The sequence below is a fragment of the Hippocampus zosterae genome, chromosome 6 (genome assembly GCF_025434085.1).
Source record: "Hippocampus zosterae strain Florida chromosome 6, ASM2543408v3, whole genome shotgun sequence".
Lineage (NCBI taxonomy): Eukaryota > Metazoa > Chordata > Actinopteri > Syngnathiformes > Syngnathidae > Hippocampus > Hippocampus zosterae.
Genome location: NC_067456.1, coordinates 23,483,346 through 23,498,116, shown reverse-complemented (window position 1 = coordinate 23,498,116; position 14,771 = coordinate 23,483,346). Strand labels below are relative to the sequence as shown.

General features: G+C 39.4%; 1 protein-coding gene across 6 annotated transcripts in view; it reads right to left on the bottom strand.

The window, feature by feature from the left end:
• Window positions 1–14,771, bottom strand: part of sh3glb2a (SH3-domain GRB2-like endophilin B2a) — a 37,589-nt gene that overhangs the window by 12,879 nt on the left and 9,939 nt on the right. For 2 of the 6 annotated variants that reach the window (XM_052068301.1, XM_052068303.1), the window contains 8 exons: window positions 14,120–14,253; window positions 12,860–12,952; window positions 12,734–12,745; window positions 11,704–11,766; window positions 8,719–8,742; window positions 8,430–8,519; window positions 8,101–8,201; window positions 4,688–4,889 (listed from right to left, as the gene is read on the bottom strand). In XM_052068301.1, coding sequence (XP_051924261.1) covers window positions 4,688–4,889; window positions 8,101–8,201; window positions 8,430–8,519; window positions 8,719–8,742; window positions 11,704–11,766; window positions 12,734–12,745; window positions 12,860–12,952; window positions 14,120–14,253 — 719 coding nt within the window. The remainder of the gene's footprint in view (window positions 1–4,687; window positions 4,890–8,100; window positions 8,202–8,429; window positions 8,520–8,718; window positions 8,743–11,703; window positions 11,767–12,733; window positions 12,746–12,859; window positions 12,953–14,119; window positions 14,254–14,771) is intronic. The other 4 variants (XM_052068302.1, XM_052068304.1, XM_052068305.1 and 1 more) reach the window with 2 other exon arrangements.

The window sequence follows — 14,771 nt, the reverse complement described above, 5'->3', positions numbered from 1 at the left end:
CAAAATGGATGATTGTGTCAGGAAACAGACGCATGCGCAACGCCACAGTGTGCTCACAGCTTCAGCACAGGAGAGCCGCACACAGACAATTAGACAGGACGAATCGCGGGAGGTTTCGATCGTGCGCAGTTTTGCTCCCGTCTATCCGGGGATCTTTGCAGCTGTTTAACAGCAGAACACCGCAACATGGTAAATGAACATCACAATGGCATCCTCAAATATTATTTGCATGCCTGAGACATTGCATTCACCTTTAGTGGAAAAACAGCACTGCACATTCCTGTGCTCCTTTGTATCAGTATTTAAAAGGGTTCTTAACTCCTCTTCTGATATATTTTTTTCAGTGATTTCAGAGGGGATGTGAAAAGGGGAATTGTACAAATGAAAAGGATATTTTTGATTTCATGTTTAGTATTTATTTTGGTAAAATGAGTATTTTGTTAAATTAAGGGAAAAAAGACAACTACTGTTTAACAAAGTTAAAGTAAAAATGTCTTATTTTCTATTATTAAGCAGGCACAACTTAACAAACAAAAGAGTTCCTCTGCCTCACCACAATACCTCTCATTATTTGCTGTGTACTGGCAAAGTGAATAATTGTTATTTTCATGCACCCCATTATTGGTTGGTTGTATAAGCTTGGCTTGACCATACTAAATTATATTTAATATAATAATATAATATAATATATAAATTAAAAAAAAGCTTTTGACACAATAGATCACAGCATATAATTGAAAAAACTAGAAAGATATGGCATTAGAGGTGTAGCTTATAAATGGATAAAAAGTTATTTAGAAAACAGATATCAGTACGTGCAACTCAACAATAAAAAAAGTTCAAGTATCAACTGAAAATCACTCACGGAGTTCCTCAGGGGTCAGTGCTTGGTCCAAAACTATTCATCTTATATATAAATGATATCTGCAAGGTCTCAAAACTATTTAAATGTGTCCTATTTGCTGATGATACAACTTTCTACTGTTCTGAAATAAATCTGAAATAGCTCCTGATAACCGTAGAAAACGAATTAAACAAATTAAAAAACTGGTTCGTCAGAAATAAATTGTCACTTAACCTGAAAAAAATCGAAGTTAATTGTTTTTGGCACAAGACCAATCAAACACCAAGCTAAAATTATGGTAAACACAATTGAAATAGAAAGAGCGTATGAAACCAAGTTTCTCGGATTAGTAATAGACTCAAAACTATGTTGGAAACCACATATCGATAACGTAAAAAGAAAAATAGCCAAGACCGTAGGGATCCTCTACAAAACCAAGGAAGTGCTAAATAAGAGATCTTTGTACACATTATACACTTCATTATTATTACCATATATGGCCTACTGTGTGGAAATATGGGGAAATGCCTGCAAAACAAAAACACTCCCTATTCTCAAACTACAAAAAAAGCAATTCGAATTATTAATAGATCAAAATATACGGAACCCACAAATCCACTATTTATCAAATATAATACAATGAAATTTTATGACCTGGTTGACTTTAAAATCGCCCAATTAATGTACAAAGCACACAATAACCTGCTCTGCCAAAACATTCATAAGTTTTTCGAAATTCGAGGAAGCAATTATGAATTAAGAGGTACCAACTTATTCAAAAAACTCAAAACAAGAACAAACATCAAGCAAAGAAGTGTATCTAGCAAAGGTGTTAATCTGTGGAATAATCTCGAAACGGACCTAAAAATGAGTAAATCGCTTGCTGAGTTCAAAAACAAATTCAAAGAAATAGTACAAACAACCTACATCAATCAGAGTTAAAATGATAAATTCTAAACATTAAATATAATGATAAATCAGAACTAAGTTGATAAATAGAGAAAGGTATTGAAATATCCATTATGAATACAAGAGAAAATTGACACAAGAGTGCCAGGGTGAGGATGTATATAATCTCGATACAAACCAAAAGCTGTAAAAATATCACGGTTATGGGTAAAGTATGAGCCTTAATGGAGACTTCTTACTTTTTCTTTTCTGATTGATATAAAAATGATTTAGTAGATATAAACACATAACGGGGTAGGACTAGATACGTTTTTTACTTCATCCTACTCCCTTGAACATAATAACTGTGTTGAATGAAGGCTGATTTCTGTCTTTTTACTTTTTTTATCTACCTTATTTTCTGTCAAATTATTACTGTATATGTTTTATGTTCAATAAACAAAACAAACAAAATTGCCATATAGCCCTGCTCCCCATGACCGCCGTGCATGGGACCGGAACTTGGTCTTATTAAAAAAAAAAGGTGGACCGACAGCATTTCTAGTTGAGGACCACTGTTATAGACCATTATCACTACTACCACAATTTTCAAAAATATTAGAAAAACTATTTTCTCGCAGACTTGATTGCTTTATTCAAAAGCATGGTCTGTTAAGTCAGAATCAATATGGCTTCAGGGAAAAACGGACCACCTCAATGGCAGTTATGGAGTTTGTGGAAGCAATAGCCACTAATTTAGACAAAGAAGTTACTGTTGGGGTTTTCCTACATCTAAAAAAAGCTTTTGACACAATAGATCACAGTACATTATTGAAAATACTAGAAAGATATGGCATTAGAGGTGTAGCTTATAAATGGATAAAACGTTATTTAGAAAACAGATATCAGTACGTGCAGCTCAACAATAAAAAAACTAATCAACTGAAAATCACTCATGGAATTCCTCAGGGGTCAGTGCTTGGTCCAAAACTATTCATCTTATATATAAATGATATCTGCAAGGTCTCAAAACAATTTAAATGTGTCCTATTTGTTGATGATACAGCTTTCTACTGTTCTGGAATAAATCTGAAACAGCTTCTGACAAACGTAGAAAACAAATTACCGGTAAACAAATTAAAAAACTGGTTCGACAGAAACAAATTGTCACTTAACCTGAAAAAATAATTGTTAATTGTTTTTGGCACAAGACCAATCAAACACCAAGTTAAAATTATGGTAAACTCAATTGAGATAGAAAGAGCGTATGAAACCAAGTTTCTCGGATTAGTAATAGACTCAAACCTATGTTGGAAGCCACATATCGATAACGTAAAAAGAAAAATAGCCAAAACCATGGAAGTGCTAAATAAGAGATCCTTGTACACATTATACACTTCATTATTATTATTACCATATATGACCTACTGTGTGGAAATACAAAATATAATATAAAATGCCTGCGAAACAAACACACTCCCTATTCTAAAACTACAAAAAAAAGCTATTAGAATTATTAATAGATCAAAATATACGGAACCCACAAATCCACTATTTATCAAATTAAATACAATGAAATTTTATGACCTGATTGACTTTAAAATCGCCAAATTAATGTACAAAGCACACAATAACCTGCTCTGCCAAAACATTCTCAAGTTTTTCGAAATTCGAGAAAGCAGCTATGATTTAAGAGGTACCAACTTATTCAAAAAACTCAAAACAAGAACAAACATCAAGCAAAGAAGTGTATCTATCAAAGGTGTTAATCTGCGGAATAATTTCGAAACTGACCTGAAAATGAGTAAATCGCTTGCTGAGTTCAAAAACAAATTCAAAAAATCAGTACAAACAACCTACATCAATCAGAGTTAAAATGATAAATTCTAAACATTAAATATAATGATAAATCAGAACTAAGTTGATAAATAGAGAAAGGTATTGAAATAACTATTATGAATACAAGAGAAAATTGACACAAGAGTGCCAGGGTGTGGATGTATATAATCCCGATACAAACCAAAAGTTGTAAAAATATCACGGTTACGGGTAAAGTGTGAGCCTTAATGGAGACTTCTTACTTTCTTTCTTTTCTCATTGATATAAAATTGATTTATTAGATATAAACACATAACGGGGTTGGACTAGATAAGTTTTTTACTTCTTCCTACTCCCTTGAACATTATAACTGTGTTGAATGAAGACTGATTTCTTCCTTTTTACTATTTTATTTACCTTATTTTCTGTCAAATTATTACTGTATATGTTTTATGTTCAATAAACAAACCAAACCAAAATTGAATACAATCCAAAGACGAGATTTTTAATGTTCAAACTGATCAAGTTGATTGTTTTGAGCAAATAGTCTTCAAAACGTCTAATTTTATGGCTGCAACACATTGCAAAAAGCTAGGACAGGTGGCAAAAATACAAATGAATTTGAGGAATGCTAAACATCTGTTTGGAACATCCCACAGGTGAGCAGGCTAACTGAGAACAGGTGGGTGCTACGATTGGGTATAAAAGGAGCTTCCCAGAATTGCTCAGACATTCACAAGCAAACGTGGGAACAAGGTTCACCTTTTTGTTAACAACTGCATGGGAAAATAATAGTTTTAGGACAATGTTACTCATCATACAATTGCAAGGAATTTGGGGATTTTACCTTCTATGGTCTATACCAGCAAAAATTGTTCGGTCCCATGACTCAGCTCAGTGAGCCTCGCCCTTGTCTGTGTGTGTGTGTGTGTGTGTGTGTGTGTGTGTGTGTGTGTGTGTGTGTGTGTGTGTGTGTGTGTGCGCGTGCGCGTGTGTGTGTGTGTGTGTGTATCTCGTCTTTGTGCAGGCTGAGAGAGACGATCTATACAAAGGGCAAGCCATCGTTTAAAAGTAAAACAATATGTTTTGTGACACTGCTCCATGTTTTCCAAGTACCTGACGATAGTCAAACCTCACCTCATCTGCTATGAGGGAAAGCTCACTGGAGTCAACAGCATCGTAATCATAAAGGACTTTGGCCGTGCGAGTGCCTGCAGCAGGTGCTTGCACTTCCTCAATCTTCAGTGTCTCCATCTCCACAGCGCTGTTCAAACCTTCTGACGTCATGTCTGCAGAAGCCACGCAGCCGGTGGAATTCAGTGGAAAAGCATTTGGAAGTCTGGGGGAGAACAGGGAAAATACGGCCTGATTGTTCGCTCCATTCAAAAGGGAAATCATGTCACGAGAGGGTATGGCCACATATGGATTGAACACACGCCGCACCGTCAGGACTAACAAATCAGTAATTGCTATTTTAATCCGTAAAGCGGTTTGGGCGCCGATTTCTGGGTGAGAAGCTCTCAATAGGTAATGTTTTGATTGACTGATTGTTCCCAGAATGTTTCCTCTTGGTCCGTCACGTTCTGATGGAATGCCTTATGTTTCTCATATTCTGTCAATGTTTTCTATCAACAAAATGTGTGCCAAGTGCAGTTTTGGAGCATAACTGTGGCCCAGGTGGAGTCCGATGAAGCTCCACTGCCTAGCCTGGCTCCAGAATCGGCGACAGTGAAGATGGACACACATACTGCCATTTCATAAATGCTGAAGAATATTGTTTTTCTCTCAACAACAAATTCACAAATGCATCTCAGGCCTTGCATATGTTCCATTGTCTAATTCTCAAGTGGACTTTCCGATTTGTGGCTGTTATTCCCCTTGAAAAGTACAGTAGGCTATTCCGAAACTCCACTTCAGGGCGCTTGCTTTTATTAAGCAGTAGTCATGTGGTTAAATGGAAAACGCTCAGCGTTTATTTTAATTGCAATTTGTTTAGTTTGATTAGTTTTGTACACTTCTGTTATGATTATTTGGAAACACTAATTTTTATTTCACTTTATTTCACTTTTGTAACTTTTAACGAATCATGATGAAAAACAGAAATTGCTACGTTTGCAAACACTGAGTGATACCACCTCAAACAGTCTGGTCCACAAATGGAGGCAGCATTCAGAAGCAGAGACAAAACAGCTACAAGAGGGTTGTAGCTACAAAAAAAAGTGGTTTAGCAGAGAGGTGAGAGATGCCAAAATTGAGTATTCAGGGAGAGACTCCAGCAGCAATTCATGGCTATTAACTCTCTGACTGCTTACCACCTACAAGCCTAATCCCCCGCACTACGTGTGAACGACCTGGCCCTGCACACTAATCTACATAAACATCCCCACATCTCCCAACAGCATCATTGTAGTCTCCAACAACCCCCTTCCACTACGCCTGCCCTGTCACTCTACGAGCAGAATGTGCACACAATATTTAGATGGCTGCACCCCCACGGAGATCCCAGACCGGACTGTGTCTCCCTGTACACTTCTCACTTTTAAGGCACTGTGCAGATGAGCTGGCTCCCAACACCTCACTGGAGTCATGCCATGTGCTAGCTTGCTTGAAGTCCTCCACTATTGCCCATGTTCTCCAAAGACGTCAAGCATTACCGGGAACTTAACGATTACAGATATTTGGCGCGGACGTCTGTAGTCATGAAGTCCTTTGCGTGGCTGGTCCCCCACCTCAAATAAATCACCCCTCCTCTCCTGGACCCGCTGCTGTTTGTTAACAGATCCAACATGTCAACGGTTAACCTGGCGCACCACTCCATACTACAACATCTTGACTCCCCAGAAAACTGTTTCTGGACTTCAGTTGGGCCTTCAATTCCATTCTCTCAGATCAACTCCAGGAGAAGCTTTCTTAGCTCAATGTACCCGACTCTCTCTCCAGGTAGATCACAGACTCCCTGAAGTACCGGAAACAACTTGTACAGATGGGGAAGACTGTCTCGGACACAAGGACCATGAGCACCCCCGGAGATCTTCAGGACTGTGTACTTCCCCCCTGTCTCTTCTTGCAAAACACCAACTGCTGCACTTCCAGCCATTCGTCAGTAAAACTGATCAAGTCTGTGGACGACACCACCATCGTCAGACTCAATAACCTGTGGCTTAGATCACTCAGAAAACAACGGTGATGATTGTAGACTTCAGGAAGGTCACAGACCCACGGTGCTCCCTCACCCTCACAGACTCCTCCATCTTCTTCCACTTTATGGGTACCGCCATCACCCAGGAAGTCAAGTGGCAGCCGACCATCAGCCACTTGATCAAAAATGGCCAGCAGAGGATTTTCTTCCGGCGGCAGTTGAACAAACTTAAGCTGCCAACCAAGATGTTGGTGCAGTTCAACTCGGTCAACAGAGGCTATCCTCACCTCCTCCATCACCTTGTATTAGGATGGTAGTGCTGTCAGGAAAAGGTACAGACTGCTCACCCTATTCAACCTCTACACAGCCTGTCCCATGCTCTCCCCTCATGCAGGAGGCTCCAGTTGAACCGAAACCTCTTGCAACAGGATCCTTTATTTGTCCCGCAATGGGGAAATTTACGGTCAGAGTTCAGAAAGGAAACCACTAGGTAGGGAGAGGAAAAAAAAAAAAACACGCTTGAACTATCCTCTTCTGAGGATAATTTAAATCCAGGATAAAAAAAGACCCTAGCACATAAATAAGCATATGACATTTACAACAAGTCACAAGACATAACATGTAATGAGGGGGCGGGTGACTGGGAAGGGGGAGGGGAGACCGCGACGCGGCCCGTCCGACCAGCTGCATGGTCCACCGAGTGCTCCGCAGATCATTCCACGTCGCGGGGGAAAAGAATAGGAACGATGAAGACGGTGATGATAAGGATGTGTATGCGCATGTGATTGTCTGGTTGTGTATGCGTGAACAGGCCACAGCTGCTTCGTCAAGGTCTGCTCATGAAGACAGTCCCGGCTTATCAGCCCATTCCCGAGAAGGAGGGGGGTGATGGTGGGGGCACTGGCTTCCATGCATACCTTCCATCCAGGGCAAAGGGGTCCAAATAGCGTTGTTTGTTTTTCTACTTGTCTTAAGTTTGCATATGCTTTGCTTTTATTATTGCCATTTATGTTTCTTGTTGAATCATCGGACCCCCCCCAAAAAAAAAAATCTTATGAATGTACGTTTCACTGGCAATGGCAAAAAAAAGAAATTGTAATTGTGACGTGTTGGTAAAACATTGTATTATGTAGGTTTTAAATGGTATCATTGTCCCTGCCATTACAGTTGTTTCTGTGTCAATACATATTTTTCAACGTCAATGTGTACAGTATGTATGTATGTATGTATGTATGTATGTATGTATGTATGTATGTATGTATGTATGTATGTAATGTAATAGCTGTGATCAGGCTCCATGACTATGCTTTTTTTGTTTGTGTCTGTGGACAGTGTGATTGATTGTACCTGTGCAATATTATATGAAGTGAGTTCCACATCCATCCACACAATCTACCAAGCTGGCTCTCACCTTTCAAGTTCTTTCTGTAGTTCTTGCATGTGGATGTGACACTGCTTATAATAAGTTGCTTGGGCCTCGACGAACTCATGCAGGCAGCGGAGGTGATTCACCTGAAGTGAAATTACAAGAGTCCCACGCAAACCTGTTAAATTATGTGTTCGCCCGATTGTTGTTGTCGTTCAAAGTCATTTATTCAGGAGCATAAAATTAGTTTGGGAATAATTTAATCATAAACGTGTAAAGTGTGTGGTATTTTGACCATGGTAAAGTTAAAGTAGATCATTGCATTTATGTCGTTAATGTCTATGAAATTAAAAAAAAAAAGGTGGCTCACATACATGTGTGCCACTGATACCCTCCAAAAGAAGCCGTGTGACCTCTGCCTGTCGGTCAAATTCAGTTTGGGCAACCCTGAGTTCAAGTTCAATCTGAAACAACAAAAACAACATTGATGACATTGAGTTTGGAAAAAAAGGCAAGATTTCTACCTAGAACCTTGATTGAGGATAAGACTACAGGTGATTTTATTTCATCTTCTAAGTGCTAAAATTATTCGAGGTGTGAGATGAAGATGAGAGGGGTTCTTTTCTTAATCAGGTGTACAATTTAAAAAATAGTCACACTTACTTTTTCAACTTCTTCACTCCAAAGCTGAAAGGTACAAGCATATGACAGAACAAAATATAGAATTTAGAAATAATCACAGAAATTTTTAATAAATCTGTTGAAAAAAAAAAGTTCCATATATGTTTGCATTATAGAGTGGGGGGCACATGGGGGCTAGGTAGCTGATATGGGGACGCAAAAAGATTTTGTAATGGCATCACTTCCATTTCCTCTTCTAATTTCATTGGACAAAAATTAAACCAATTGTTTATTTTTATTTATTTATTTCACTTTTCCCTCTTTAATGAGCACTACAGCATGTCTAACCGTCCAGCCATCCAACCATCTATTTTCTGATCTGCTTTTAGCCTCACAAGGGTTGCGGGGTGTGCTGGAACCTATACCAGTTTAAGTTTGTTTTTTTGTTTTTTAATCGGGCATACATTTGGTTTAACAGTAATTTTGACAATTTAAAAGGAAAAAGGGTTGCGGACATGCTGGAGCCTAACCCATCTGTCTTTGGGCAGAAGGCAGGGGACACCCTGAATTGGTTGCCAGCCAATTGCAGGGCACACAGAGACAAACAACCATCCATGCTCACACTCATGCCTTTGGACAATTTAGAGTGTTCAATCAGCCTGTCATGCATGTTTTTGGAATGTAGGAGGAAACCGGAGTACCCGGAGAAAACCCACACAGGCACGGGGAGAACATGCAAACTCCACACTTTGAGGCCAGAGCTGGAATTGAACAACTGGACCACCGGGCCACCCGGCACGACAACTTGTTTGAAATAGAAACATCTTTTTGGGAAGAGAGTACAAATGCAAACCTAGAATAATGTGGTTACATAATGTGTAGACCTCCTAACTGGAGATAATGTGTCCTGCCTTGACTATTCACATTCAAACCCCTGTTAAACATTGTTCAGTATATTCCCGTCAGTTAAGCTTATTCACCCACTAAAAAGCAGCCCGGTGGTCGAGTGGTGAGCGCATCGACCTCACAGTGAAGAGGTGCAAGGTTCGATTCTGGCTCCGGCATCCCTGCGCAGAGTTTGTATGCTCTCCCTGGGCCTGCGTGCGTTTTCTCTGGGTACTCCGGTTTCCTCACACATTCCAAAAACATGGATGTCAGGCTGACTGAACACTCTAAATCAGGGGTGTCCAAACTTTTTGCCAAGGGGGCCAGATTTTATGTGGTAAAATGTCGGGGGGCCGACCTTGGCTGACATTCTTTACATTGAACAACAATATTGTTCAGCAAATTTTAGAAAGCCAGTCTGTTTCACATTTCTATTTTTATTTTAATTTCAACAATCTTAAGAATTTCTTTTGGTTCATTTGAAACAGGTATATCACATGCAACTGCTTATTCACTTGACTTTTTCTTAAACAGAAGTCTCCTGAGTGCAAATTGATTGATTTGAAACATAAAATGTATCACCATGACTTTTCAATAGTCACAAAACCTTTGACTCGAACAACAGGGAAATGAACAAGTAATACACATATCCACAACTGCAAGGATCATTTGAAATATGACATATCAGTCAATATAAACACGGAGTGATGTCTTGTTAACTCGTGAGTGATGCCCTCTAGTGTCTAAATGCTATTACTCATTTAGTGAATGCTATTACTCATTTAGCCACTAGAGGGAAGCAGTACTCTATGAAACATCACTCACCAGTCTACAAGACCTCAGTTAATGCAACACGTGTTCCATTGCGCCCAACCTGCGGGCCAGACGGCACTGATTTTATGACAGGGGCCGAGGGCCGGATGAAACTCGACCGCGGGCCGGATTTGGCCTGCGGGCCGGACTTTGGACATGCCTGCTCTAAATTGTCCCTAAATGTGAGTGTGAGTGTGAGCGTGGATGGTTGTTCGTCTGTGTCTGCCCGGCGATTGGCTGTCAACCGGTTCAGGGTGTCCCCCGCCTACTGCCCGAAGACAGCTGAGATAGTCTCCAGCACTCTGCCGTGATCTTTGTGAGGATAAAGCAGAAATGAATGAATGAATGAACCCCCTAAAAAGTCCACCAGTAGTCCGCAGACTGGTGCCAAGTAGACTGTGAGTGGTGTTGGGGTAAATGAGAAAGAAAAAAAATTGTGTGCGTGTCATTCATAATATATTTTGTTGCAAGTGTACATTGCACCCAAAGTATCCTATAACTGATACGTCACAACAAATAAATAATAAAAAAGCAGGTTAAAAAAAACTCACTTGCTCGACCTGTTGTGAAAAGCGCTATACGGTACCTAAAAAATGATGTATTGTATGTGCAGCCATTTGGGATGTTTTTGTGATTAAGGGATGAATAGGCAGGCAAAAATAACCTGATGTAGATATGCATCGGAATTCGGCACTTGATTCCTGAGTGTAAATCCATTTTAGTTGCATCTTACAGAAAAAGCCATTTTCCAAAGAGAGCTTTTTAAGCTTCAAAGGGATCTGATCAATCAGAAGAAGTGAAGAAAATCATTTGCAAGGCATTAGCTATACGATGCAACACAGTCATTGTCAAATGGCGTTGAAACCCAGTTGGAACTAGAACCACAGGAGTGAATTATGCAGTTCCAAATACTAGTGTAGTTTGGGAAAACATCCAGCTTGCAGCAGTCAAAGTTCAGATTAGTTTTAGGGTGTTCACGTTTATGCAGAACCTTACTGAGAACACCTGAAAAAAAAAAAAAACTTTGAAAGGTGAGGCCTTATGATATCCTATGATGGAGGTGGCATGCCAACAGCAAACATCTTTAAAGTTGTGGGTGATTGGGGAAAAATGAACATGTCCTGATTTAGCGTTCAACATCGCAAGTGTCTTTCCGTCACGACAATACTGAATGGAGTATTTAATTATGGTACGAGAAGAATGATTCGATGGGTGCACAAAAATACAGATAGCCTGTATAAAGCAGTCCCATCATCCCACTCATATGCGTTATAGCATGATAATCCAAAATAAGAATTTACAGTTGCTTTTAGTAAAGGAGACTCTTACAGCAGAGGCACTGGCAGAGAGCACATAGTTCCGTGGTCTGGTCTCCTGAAAATCTGGAGCCACCTTTGTCAGACAAAGAAACAGATTTCATTTTCACATACATTTTCGAAATCTTCAATACAGTTTTTTTCTCGTATTATGTTTCAAGAACTGTAAACATCCAATACATTAACTCGGCCCACTATGGAAATATGCACTGAACAAAACTGTTTCGATTTTATCTAGTCAGCAAAATAGCAGTGGTTTGACATGCAAAAGCTCATCGTCCTAAATGAAAAACAGATTTTTGTCTTTTGGAAAACAATGGAGCTTTTCCAATTAAAAAAAAATGATTAAAAAAACTGAGTTGAAATCTACAGTGAACTATAAATAACCAGTGGATGTATTGGAGAATAATAATTCCAAAAATTAGTAGTGACAATGAAAGGATAAAATATATGCTACAACAGGAAACTATTTGGACTGATTTTGCTTGACATTTGTGCACGTACAGGTACGACTCAATAAATTACAATATAATGGACAACTCATTTCAAAAAGTGATATTATTACAGTCGAATGCCCAACTACTGAAAGTGAGTTTTCAAAGAGAATCTAACTTTGATTGGTAAGCTGTACTTGCATTCATGTTAAAATACAAGCACATGCTTTTGTTTTTACTGTACGTACACAGTATGATGCACAGTGGTATCACAAAGAATGAAGACTTTAAATAGTGAAACAGAAAATTCGAATTGTATGAGCATTCATACGAGCAGTGATTTGTTTCTGAACTGGGGCTTAAAAAACAAACACACAAACAAACAAGTATGCTGTAAGTCAAAGCAGAAAATTAAGCAACGTGGTCTATTCCTGTTCAAGATTTCAACTTCAGTTGAAGTTGTTTTTTTTTTTTGTGGTAGTCTTTGATTTGCTTTGATTTACCCCATTCCGTTAATGATCATTCACCAAAATATCATGGAAACAAATGGGGCAAAAATGATTATAAGTACCGTACACAGTATTCTTAAGAAATGCGTTGAATACTCACATCACCCTCGCACTGCCAAGGTTATGAATACACAGCAAGTGTAATATGGGATTACTACAATTATCATTAATTATCAAGCATGATGATACATCAGTCATAACTGAGATTGCAATGTGGTTAACTCACGGCAGCCCTTGCCTCCGCTGCTTTGGCTTTCTTCAAACGTGCTTTAGCAGCATCCAAATCAAGACGAAGATTCTCTAATAGACGTCGTTCTTTCTGCACAGTGATACAGTCAGTTTAATTAAAGCTCCCTTTTTTATTCACACACACACGCACGCACGCACACACACACACACACACACACACACACACACACACACACACTCATCCTCCACAAAATGTGACATAGCACAATTTATGAAATACTCTGGATTAAAAAAAAAGGACACTCTAAATGTTGATATGTATATGTAAATTTGAATGTGTATATGTAAATATACACACAAGGGCACACAAACAAACAACCATACACACTCATCATATTTAAGATTAAGATTAAAATATTGCATAAAGGATATCTCAATCTTAATCTGAAATATAATGAGTCTGAATGGTTGTTTGGTTGTGTGCCCTGTAATTAGCTGGCTAACAGTTCCCGCCTGCTGCTCAAAGATAGCTAGGATAGGCTCCGGCACACCCGCAACCCTCGTGTGGATAAGCGGTTCAGATAATGAATGGATGGAAATTGAAGCAGTTTATTCCTCAATTTCTTTGAGATTGGCAGCTGATACAAAATTTTTGGGTGCAGTGCATTATCTTCCCCAGTCATTTTGCCTGCGTTGAGTGGCCGTGTGGCAACCATTGAATGAATGAGGCACGATCCTACATCAGAGTGGTGCTAAATTAAAATGTGAGGATTTTGCAAGCATTTTGCCGTTTGTCAGCGATCGCATCCAGTTCGCTACTCGCATGGATGTCACCCTTAAAATAGGTCACAGACTCATTTTTACATATGTTATGTTTAAAGCTCTAGAAAAAAATTGGGATTATAATGGATTGTCACAGATATAAGATTCCAGAGTTCTTGAGAAGCACTACAACACACAATATAAAAAAGTTAAATTACAGTCCAGATTGAATGTCTGGTAACCAGTATTTAAGTACACTGTAGGCCTATGGCGACGTTTCTTTGCAAACGGATTCATAAAAGTTTGACAGCAGTTGTAATACTATCATATGATAAACGTATGCCATAATTTCATCCCCGCGCTGTGTGTAATCGAAATTAGGACAATAATAATAGCCTGGGGCTAGTTCAACATGATTACTCATTTGGTTTCATTCCTAGAAAGAGGCAGGATTATGAATGCTTTGGACAGGAAAACTGACCAAAGACAATTAATAAGGTACATAGTGGCATAAGCAGTAAGGTATTGCACTCACTGTAATAGTCCTCCAATCTCCTTCAAGAAAGTTCCTGAGAGGTGTAAGAAAACTAATGGCTGATGTATGAAGGAACTCTCTCTCCGTTGCTCCTAATCTTCTCTCACACTCTCCGACCTTGATTAAACTGCCTCCTGCAAGGAAACAGAAATGAGTTACGACAACAATTGTTGCACTTATCTACTTTCAGTACAGTGAAAGTGCTTTTGCAGTCTGGTCTCGCTTTGAAGTCAAGATGGCGCCCGAGTAGGCAGCCGTCAGCAAGTGCTCTCATGAGCCTTGCTTTTTTTGTTGTTCTTGTGTTTCTTTTGTCACTTTGTGTTTGTTGTTACGTCGTGTGGACTTGATGTGGACCTTTTTCAGCATTTTTTGGCCACGACATTCATCAAGGAGGAGACTCTGTGCTTGGTGGTTGCGCCTTCTCGGCAGCATGGGTATACCAGCACTGTTTTTGACTGGAGGAATGTCGGCGCCATTTGACGTCGTTGCTGGACAGTCCCGGGGCGCTTGTGTCTTGCGCCTGTAATGGGCAGCATTTTTCACAGCCCCGCTTTGTTCAGCGGAGAGATCGGTGCTGTTGAACGGTCTTGCGGCTGGATGGATGGAGGTCTTGAGGAGCCGACGATGAGAAGAAAGGAGCGTTGGCGCGGAG